The sequence below is a fragment of the Typha angustifolia genome, chromosome 1 (assembly GCF_048772165.1).
Source record: "Typha angustifolia cultivar Huaian chromosome 1, ASM4877216v1, whole genome shotgun sequence".
NCBI classification, from domain to species: domain Eukaryota; kingdom Viridiplantae; phylum Streptophyta; class Magnoliopsida; order Poales; family Typhaceae; genus Typha; species Typha angustifolia.
In genome coordinates, this window is record NC_133239.1 from 9,619,146 (window position 1) to 9,630,472 (window position 11,327).

The following is an 11,327-nucleotide window of genomic DNA, read 5'->3' on the forward strand; positions in this document are numbered from 1 at the left end:
GGATGTGGAACTCTGATTTGAAAATCTATGTAAAATGACGTTAACAAGTGAGACTATCTAGTTTTGCCAAACTTAAGATTATTGTATGTACAATGGGCTCTATATTCAAGTCTTCATCTATAATAAGTCAAGTCCATTGATTATGTCCTTATTGTTTGTAATGTTCACGTGCAATTTTTTAACACCTTCTTTCGATTTCATTATGAATACTTATCTCTTTGGACTCTTTAGTTTTTTTTTTTATTTATGGATTGGACAATAAGATTAGACCATTATATTCGAGCTAATAATCTTGGTCGCTAAGTAGTGCAAGCTAAGGTCTTCAAGTGTTATATATGCTTCAATTGTGTATATTTTATCACCAAATTATATCTAATCAAATTGAATAGCCTTGGATACCAATATTGTTGTCATCTTTCATAAATGTAAGTCTTCTTGCTTAGATAAATTGTCAAATCATAATATTTCTTGGTACTTTATTAGAAACGTATAGTAGTAAAATCAAAAAGCACTCAACAATGATGAAACCCATGCATAATATATAAGTTTGTTGTCTTAAGATATGTGCTCATAGTAGTGGTGATTTTAGGTGTAAATCATTGATTAGTTTTTATATAACTATCTTATATTTATATCTCTCATAGAAATATAGGAAGTAAAACATTCTATTGTGAGGTGGTTAGATTAGACTACTACACTATAATCGGAGATGGGGGACAAGCTAAGAGGGTCATAGGGAGAAGATAGTATAAGACATGACCCATTTGATTTTATTTTTTAGGTGTTACAAGGAGAAAACTGTTCACTAACAATCCTTTTAAGCTGCATGTGTAAATAAAATAGAGAGAGAAAAAAATATCTAGTCAATAATAATCAGGGATAATTCTATTTCCATCCCCTAAACTATCACCATTTTTAATACCTAATTCTTTGAACTTTTTTTGGTACATAATGATCCACTAAAAACCTATTTTAGTAAATTAATGACTCCTTAAGAGAAGGGGTCAATTGAGATATTTCTAATAGTTTAGGATGTCATAATATACTAAAAAAAGTTCAAGGAGTCATTGTGAAAAAAAATATGATAATTTAGAGAGTGCAAAGAGAATTATCTCTAATAATACACAGAGAACATAAATAGTAACATTTCAGAGTAGAAACACAAACTTCATAAATATTGTTTTTTTTAATTTATTATAAGTTGAATGATTGTACATAATTATATCATTATGTATCTTAAGAAATCAAATAGTTAATTAAAAAAATTTCTTTTTCACCCCTTGAACTATCACCATTTTCAATGACTTCCTAAACAATTTTTTGGTATACACTGACCCTCCTAAACTATAATAAATACCTCACCTCGTGATATCATTGACAGAATTGGTGAATTGACTAAATTGCTCATCACTTATAATGACAAAATAGTTAAGTGGTTTGGCTAATATTAAATAAATTCTGGAATTCATTTATTTCCCTATGCCTTAATCCTCCTTCCCAAAATTTCATCATTGTTCTCTTCTTTGTCTCACCCTAACATCTCTTTCTCCAAACACATCCCATCCCGACATCTCCTTCTCTCTTAACTCTGCTACTTCGGGCAACAGCCCAACCAACATTGTCCCTTGCTTTCTCTCCTTTCTCTCCTAATGCTGATGTCGCCACGGATCTTGTTGCTGTGCAAGTTGCTGGCTTAGGAGGAGGTGTTTATGTCTTTCAAGCGGTTACAGCAGCAAGGTAAAGTTGAAGTCAAGTGCTTAGAGGGTTAGATTTGACATTGGGTTTGGTAGCTCACCTTTGATGTCGACATAGATGGAAGGAGAGGAAAGGATGAAGTCGGAGAGAAGATTAAGAACGAAGATGTTCGACAGGATGAGCAAGGAGAGTAGAATGGAGTAGTCAAAGCCCGACAAATTAATATGGGTATGCATGCAAAACTTTTGTGAATATTACTATTTAAGGGCAAAAAGATATCTTGTATAGATATATGTGAAAGTGGTGGTGGGAATAAAAATGGATGGATGGATCTATTTTGGGGTTAGGATTAAATCTACTGAAGAGGAGGTGGCATCAATGGTTGTCCAAGTTGTTAATTTCAATTGATTTTTTAGTTGTCATATAGCTTAACTTCTTTTCTTTTGTTTCATCTGATCGTTTAATACTGCTTGTGTTTATTGTTTGGTTTGTCTGACTTCTATGTGAAGTTTAAATGTCACACTTTATTTATCTAAATATTATAATATATTTGTTTTCTTTTATTTTGTAAATTTATATGAATAATTATATAGTTTATATAATTTGATGAAAATTACTTTACAGCAGAGAAATGAGTGGGTATTTGATCATCATAAAAGCCTCATTATAAGTTGTCACATATATATGAGGTATTTTTGTCATAAAGTTGTCAAGTGACCATCACATGACAACTTAGGGACGAAAATAGGTAACATAACTCTAACAAAAGGAGCCACATGAGATATTTCTGATAATTCAAAAGAATGTATACCAATAAAAGTTAAGTGGGTCATTGAGAAAAATGGTAATAGTTAAGGGAGTGAAAAGATATTAAACATAGTTAATATAATAAAGGATAGTGCAACTATATGTATAAGAATCTAATTCTTAGTAGTTTTTTTTCCTCTCGTTAAGAGGTTTTCCTCGCTGCCTCCAGAGATGAGTTTTCTATGTTGTTTCTCTCCTCTCTTTCTCTCTTTCACCCTCTCCTAGTCCTCCACCTTTGCCTCAGCCTGCCCACTCCTCGCTATCTCCTCCGCCTCGCCTCCGCCTCCGTTGCCGTGCCTCGCATCCGCCTTTGTCGTCGTGCCTCGCATCGACCTCCGACATTACGCCTCGCCTAGCTTTCAACTCCGTCGACACTAAAATTTGCCCTACCTCCACCTTCTTATATACGAGAGACCTCTCATATCTCCTTACTTCTCTTCAACGTACGACTAATTTTCACCACGAGATCCATCCAAATGTAATTTCTCAATGTAATGTTCCATTGACTTAGGTTAGTCATTTATTCCATTATTAATCCAAAATTTCAACATTTAAAAACAGCAATAACAACAATAACAATAAGAATTATAATAAACCTCTAGGTCTAGAAAGGCTTATAACCACTAGTTTTCTTTTCTTTTATATATACAACCACGATTTTAAGCTTTCCAGATTTCTTGCCTATGTTTCAAGTCGTCTCAATTTCTTCTACAAAGAGTACTACAAAAGAAATATCATTTATTAGGATGATTTGAACATCAAAACGATGAATGAAGACAGAGCTTATCATTTCTCATGTTACAAACTCTCGTATATATATTCTAATATAACCTTAACATCTCCAACGTCAACTCATATGTATAGAAAAATGCAAGACAAAAGTGTCTACCGAGTAAAAATACCTGATAATTCTGCTAACAAAAATATATATGACAATGAATGCAGCTGTATGGAATTTGCCCCACATGATGTAAAGAAGATATCAAGCATTTAGGGGATAACTTCTTAAACACTACAAAGGAGTAAAGTTTCAGAAAGCTTTGTAGACTAGCAAATGACAATTAGCAGTGCCCCTTTGTAGGAAACAAAAAGAGCAAGTTACTGAATACGACTCATACCTTAGCACTTTTAACATCTACAAGGTATCAGAACCCACATAACTTCTTACAACTGCAGTGATTTATTTGCAGTAAGTTTATGAGAAAAATGTGGATCCAAGATGCTATACTTCTTTACCTGTTCTCAGATTCATGATTACCAAAATTTTACCAAATGTTGGTTGAGATCGCTTTTGCACGAAGACAATAACCCATATTAGAGTTGAGCTGCTCATAAATTGGAAGTACCAAGAATGTCAAAACATCAAGGCAATGTAACAAGCAGAGAGATTAATTAGTTGTGGATATTAAAAGAGGATTTTTTTTTTTTTTTACATTGGAAGATTCGATAAGAAAGGCAAAATGTTTATTTGTTGACCCTTGACAGCATCATTCTTTCTGTACAATGAAGTCCCTAGAATTAGGATACCAGCTATAAAAGAAAATTTTCTTTTGTCCATCGCACCGATAACCACAACAGCTAGAGCGTGACTGCCACATATATATACAGGTATATCTGCTGAGAAGTTGCTGTGATAATCTGACATTATCACTTATCAGGTTGATCTTAGGGGATATGACTTGAGACTTTGCAGTGCTTGATTATTATGTCCCCCTTGATATTTACTCAATATCCCAGGGGACAAAAAGATATATGGACATAATCATAGCATCAGATCTATTCGGTTGATGATTCAGCCCTTTTCCTGCGCATTCTAGCTCCCCATGATAAGTTCTCCTCAGAATCCTTGCTCATGCTCCTCCTCTTCAATTCTGCGACCTGATCATTCCAGCGGTTCTTCCAAAGAGATCTTTCCTCCAGTTCCTAAGGTTTTTACAAGATTGCAGGTTAGGCACAAACAACTGACATAAGAAACTCCATTTTAAACCAAAAGAGAATAACGAATGAGAAAAAAGGAATTATTATAAGAAAGGAAACTTAGTCCATAGAACCAGGGATCATCATTTTTATTTAACTGATAAGATGACTAAATCCAAAAATATTATCTAAATAACTTGTTTCAGTAAGTATCAATTAAATAATATGACAATGGCAACATCATGGAAACAGAAAGGAAATGAAATAATATCTTGAGTTGAAGGGTATGGTTCAACTAAGAGGTGAATAGTAAGTCATTTAGTAACAAGCAAAGAGTTTTGTGAGTAAAGGGACGATACTGTGAATAAAGGGAATGCCATTAAGCTGAGGCCTGAGGATCACGTTGATCATGTGAAAGCTCATGATCAGATACCTTCAAGTATGAATCGAAGAGAAAGATATAAACTCAGAAATTCTAGCGAAAGGGCATTATACAGCATCTGCTATAAACTTGCAAGTGGATGAATCATTATCCATGCGACAAGTGCAAAATATAAAACGATTAACTCAATTCTTGATATTCACAGCAAAATAGGATTGCACTCAACAATTAAGAAGCAATTCTTATGAATATCAAAACAGAAAGTTATATAAAGAGCAAGCTCAAACTCTATAAAATTAGATCTTATGTAGATTAAACTATGCAAGAAAGGTATAAACTAGAGTAACTTCTTACCTAATCATATGAACTTTTTTAACTATATATTTACAAGGATTCTTGGTCAACCAGTAACATTTAAATCCACAGTAGGTGTATGGTGAAAGGGTTAAGCACTTCAAAATGTTAAACTTTATATAATTCGGAAATCTAGAAGCCCTGTAGAGAAAAAGCAAAATTCATAGATCCTGATATTGCATATGCTATCTTACGCAGAATATACCTTTGACAAGCAAAATAAAATATTATTTAGTATAGAGACCAAATTGGAAGTCAAAGTTGTGTTCTAAAATTAAAATTCAGAAAGCAATAATCTATCAGAGGAGTATGGTACAAATTCATTTTCTGGATAACATCACTGACACCATTATGCAAATTATCTTTTATTGCTTAGTTGCAATCAAAACAAAAATTGATAGAATCAAGCAACTAGAGAAACCCATATGCAAGATGGATCAACTATTGTCAGACCCTACAGAACAGATTATCAAAGATTCACATACCAAACTAAATGAAAAATCTAGAGCAAGGAGTCACTGCAACTTGCCGGACCTCATCCAGATGCTAAAAGGATAACTGCTTTCTTGTCTTTCTATGAAGCAAAGTCAAAATTTTGATCGCTCACCAATAACCATAGCTCTCATGATGGAAGCAACCAACCAAAGTCATGACATCACGCCATGTAGAGAAGGCAAGGTGCAAACCAAGAAAAAAATGAATAAAACAAATTGATTGGACAAACCATATGGTAGAGCTTCCTATCATTTTGAATCAAGTAGAAAAGGTTCAGAATCTACAGAAGTATGTCCAGATGCTAGAATGCTCACAACTTTCTCATGTTTGCGCATGATTCTCATGTTACTACAAAACTTGATCCAATTTTTAACAAATTCACCAACAATAGGGAGGAACAACAAAAGAGATTGGCTCATCTCATCAAACAATGTCATAATAGAGAACACGAGCTTCAAATAGGATGAAGATCTGTAAAACTAAGTAATTAAACAGAATCATATATTAAAACTAATGATCATGCCTAAAACGAGATAAATAATCTTCATACCGTATGTCAAGATTCTAAAAAGACCAAACCTTTCTAAAGCTTCACCAAACCCAGTCAAAGTTCTACAGAAATCACCAACAACCGAGAGGAACAACCTACCCACGTCCTAAAATTTTCTTCAGTTAAAAGATGCAAGGTAAAAACTCTCCAATTGTAAGAAAACTAAGCAACTAGACACACCCATATGCTAAAAGTACCTATCACGTGCAACTGCTAAACAGAGTATAACTATGTCACGATTCTCCAACATTAAGTCAGAATTCATAAAAATTCACCAATTATTGGATTCAGGACAACGAAACCTACCAACTCATCTCATCAAATAGCGTCCTGGTGGAGAAGGCGAAGTGAAAACCAAAGATCAATATATCCGAGGAACTAGAGAAACCTATAAGCGAAAAGCTACCTATTACGCCCAAAGAGATAACAAAATCATAACTTTCTTACTTTCTACCACAAACCCAGTCGTAATAATCAATTGCGCCGCGGTGGAGAAGGCAAGGTGAAAACAATTGCAAAGATCGATAAATAAAGCAGCTATAGACAAACCCCATGTTATAAACTAACTACTATGGCACCAAATTCCAGTAAGAAAGCTTGACAACCTACATACGACATCCAAATGCTTGCAAAATCACAATCTTCTCATTTTTCGTACAAAACCAAGAACAAATACATCAAATTCAACTGACCCACCTCATCAAATCCCGTCCTGGTAGAGAAAGCAAAGTGCAACCCTCGAGCAAGGCGGCGATCGTATAAGGCACGGCGACTCGGATCCGACAGCGTCTCGTAGGCCTCCTGCACCTCGATAAAACGCCGCGTGTGCTCCTCCGCCCGATCCGGCGGCGAGACGTCAGGGTGATACTTCCTCGCCATCTTCTTGTAAGCCTTCTTGATCTCCTCCAAGCTTCCTTCCTCGGAAATCCCCAAGAGCTCGTAGAAGCTTCCCTTCTTCTCCTCCAGGAGTCCGCCCTCGCCGACTGCGGCTTTGGTTTTGAACGCAGAGGAGATGAGTTTGGGGAGTCTGGGTTGCCTTCGCCTCCATGGCAGTAACCGGCTCGACCGGTCACCACCGCCAATTCTGGTGGTGGAAAGCTCTGGGCATGGATGGAGAGCTCCGCCGATGTTGCTTCCGGGAAGTACTGCGCTCATCTCTCTCTCCCTCTCTCTCTCTCTCTCTCTCTCAATTGGGGAGTTCTGTGGGCGTGGATTGGAGATATATAAATAAATATGTATATATATATATATATATATATATATATATAGACAGATGGAGAGAAGAGGAGAATTGGGTTTGGTGTTTTATCGTGGTGGAAGGACCGCTAAAATTCTCAAAAGTCAAAATAATTAAGAGATTTATTGAGGTTCTTTCTGCATGTTATTTGTTTTTTATTTTAGAAAATTTATATATAACACCTGCTTTATAGCGTAATTATAGTTTCTTAAATATAGTTTACGCCCAATATATTCACTATTAGTAATTCGAGCTAATGAAAACGCGCAAAAAACACCCTATATTTTCACTATTTATAAACCGAGCTCTATAATTTAATGAATACATGCAAAAAATACTCTTAATTAAATTTGAATTAACACTATGAGAATATTCAGTTAAGTAGAGATGTTTTATTTCTAAAATAATTATTTAGATGACTTGATTGAGGATATTTTTATAATTTTTTAATATAATTAATTTAATTCAGAGATTTAGTTAAGTTAAACTAACTGATCTTACAACATGGTATTTTCTGTATATATTCGCTAAATTTAGGACCGGATATATAAGGTAAAACTACAATTTTATTAAAATAAAACTATTCAATAATTACAATAAAATTATGAAATTCGTTAAAATATAAGTGTAAAACTCTAAGCAAGTGTGGAAATAACATACATTAACTATTACAAACTATGAATTATATTCAATAATCAGGAAGTAGTAATAGGCTACAGGAATTTTTTTTTTAATTAATATAGAATACCTACATATTATTGGCTGTTTTTTTGACTGGATGAATGAGAATAAGATAAATTTATATTACTATAGAATACCACATATCTAATTAATTATAACAACTCTGTCTTTTCTATGTCAAAGTTGATAAAATAGAGTGTAAATGTCTATGATGCAGGGCAAAACAAAAGTGAGTCTCACTTTACAAAAATAAAAACCAAACAAAAATGAGTCTGATTTTATAAAAATAAAAACCTATGTTTTTGGTACAAATCAACCCTTAAAGGTACTTCTCAAAACAAAGTTTTTAAGAGTCACCTTTTATTTTCCTAAGGAAAACAAATCATTTTTTCTTTTTTTGTGAAAACATATAAGTACAAATTATATTATTAAAGTTAAATTATAAATTGCTCCTCTTAGTTATGCCTAAAATTAAATTATCTCATAAACTTTTATTTGTATTAATATGCCCTCTTATTCTTATGGTTTAGACTAATATAAAACTGTTAATTTTTTCCATTAAAAGTAATAAAAAAACATAAATTGCCATAATATCCCTATGATATTAATAATTTAATTGTTTAAATAAATATGAATCTTGACAATGAGATATTAATTAAGTTGAGATTTGAGATTTAACAAATAAGGTCTTGTTTGCTGAAATAAGAAGCCCCTGTCAATTCATCCAATAACTTTTCTATCACCGATATTAGGTGTTGGTACTTGATGGTTATGGCGTTGAGTGCTCGGTAGTCGACACAAAAACACTATGAACCATCCTTTTTACGTACAAATAAAACTGGTGAGGAATAAGCACTATTGCTTGGTCGAATGATTCCTTGTCCAAACATCTCGGCAACTAGCTTTGTTATTTCTTCTTTCTTTTTAGATATGAGGATACTAATAGGGATGCACATTAGTCGGCTTAGCTCTTAGTACAATGGCTATTTGTGGTCTAAATTTCTACACGGCGATAGTCCTTGTGGCTCTTCAAATAATATAGAGAATTTAAATAATAATTGCAACAATTTTTAAGGTTTACCCGAGCTTAAGGGAGGCTCCATTTCTGATGGAGACATCTAAAAAAGGTAGGTCAATTCCCTTGGCCATAGTAGCCCCCGCCATAGGTTGCAAGGTGGGGTTAGATTGTGTTTTCACCCGCCCCCCCTTTAGCCACACCACCTTGCCATTTCGTCGAAATGTCATGAAAGTCGAACGTCACCGGTCCTAGGCTTTGTTACCACTAAGTACCTAGGACAAGATCAGCACCCCGCAAGCCAAGTGGATACAAATCAATAATCAATTTGTATCCTTAGACCCGAATTTCCACTCGACGACACAAATTGTCAGCTTTCAACTTTGTTCTATCGCCAATTGCTACATTGAATGTATTGGTCCGTTCAGCTTCCACCTCAATCCTCCTCAGCAAGTGCTCATCTAAGAAGTTATGCGTGCCTCCCTAATCAATGAAAATATGCACGCAATGCTTCTTGACCAATTCATCTATCCAAAACGTCTTCGGTGTAATGATTTCGGAGGCGTGCATTGAAATTTTGGAATTCCTTCTCTGGATCATCTTGCCCATCAATCAACATGACGCTCCCTATTGCTTTTGCACACTGATGACTGGGTGTGAAATATTCATCGCATCTAAAGCATAGGCATTTTGCCCTTCACTCCTCTACCTGAGTATGTGAGAGTTCGGACAGGGGCTCTATGGTTCTTCTTCACATAAGCGGAGGGTCGGAGTAGAGCTCTTGGTCCTAAATTTCCAGCAGCCGTCCTCGGAGTCACTGTTATAGTACTAATTGCTTTAGCTGGCCGGTAAGGTTGTCATGGTTCTCGGATTGACAATGAGTTTTTCCTTTGGTTTCCTCAAGCCCTAGTGCTTCTTCTCCATTATGATGACGTCCTCATATACTTCTTCTAAAGTTCTTGGGTGCAAGGCTTCAACATCTGCCTGCAATTCACTCTGCAGCTCAGCTAGGAAGTTAGATTTCAGCAAGGTGTCCAATAATAATGGACCACAATATGCACTAATCTGATCAAACTTTTCTTGGTTAGTTCGTTGTACCGTCTTGGTGAGAAGAGTATCAAAATCTTTATATCTAGTAACTCCAAACCTTTTCACAATGCCCCTTGTAAGGTCCCCCAATGTCCTAAGCTCCTGTTCCTTACGGCACCCTAGTATCAATAAAGGGCTAGCCTTTCAAAATAAAAGCTTGCTAGCATCACTTTGGAGTCTTTTGACATTTTTTGGAACCCAAAAAATTACTCGGCCCTGTATATCCAATCAAGAGGATCGCCACTTTAAAATTTTGGAAAATCAAGATGTATCGATTGACCTCGTACATCAAAATTATTGTTAGGGTCATAGCCTTAACCCGGTTTAGCCACATGAGGGTGTTGTTGCTATCGATATGCATCCCTTCTCCGCTGTATAAAATCACGCTGATGTCCCACCTCATCATATTCCACCCACTCATCATTTTCATGTATAGTTCACAACCGAGCCCTAGAGTTCTCCTCAGGTTACACCGGTCTAGGGTTAGCCAAGGCCTCTTGCACCATGGGGTTGGAAGAATCGGCTCATTGTTGTGGATGATATATTCGATGGTGGAGCTAGCCAGATCCGATAGTTGATGCCAATGTGTTGAGGTCTCGTTACGTTCTAATATCAATCCATGAATCGCTTCGCGAGTGGCGTAGTGGTCTTCCTTGTTCTCATCACTAGCCTTCACCAACCTTTCTAAGATCATGTTGGTCGGTGCCAAGGCACTCATCAATGCGGACATGAGGCCTTTCGCAGTCATTGGACTTTCCAAGGAAAGATCCGTTCTTCATGCTTCACGCTTCACGCCTTGGGGTTTCAATGTTTGCACCTTCCTCCTTTACGTTTAGATCTTTCGTTTGCCTTCTAGAAGCCATCGCTCAAGTCATCGTCATCAATGATACAACCAAGGTTAGCCTGGCCCTATTACCACTTGTTATGATTTGGTGTAATGGTGTTGCAACAATATGAAGATCAGCCCAATTCTACCTAGGGCAAAACTTTCAAGGAGAACTACAAAAGATCTAGATGTCCAATAGATCTATAACTTTGGTAATTTGTTCCTCTTGAAGTGAGCAATCCAACGCAACTAAGATCACATCGATCGGATGTGTAGATC

General features: G+C 35.7%; 1 protein-coding gene across 1 annotated transcript; it reads right to left on the reverse strand.

The window, feature by feature from the left end:
- Positions 1–3,800: 3,800 nt before the first annotated feature.
- LOC140765902 (chaperone protein dnaJ 20, chloroplastic-like) lies at positions 3,801–7,425 on the reverse strand. The gene is made up of 2 exons (XM_073105209.1): positions 6,897–7,425; positions 3,801–4,425 (listed from the first exon to the last, which is right to left on the reverse strand). Exons 1-2 carry the CDS (start codon positions 7,353–7,355, stop codon positions 4,279–4,281), a joined length of 606 nt encoding a protein of 201 aa, XP_072961310.1. The 5' UTR covers positions 7,356–7,425; the 3' UTR covers positions 3,801–4,278.
- Between the last annotated feature and the right edge of the window lie 3,902 nt (positions 7,426–11,327).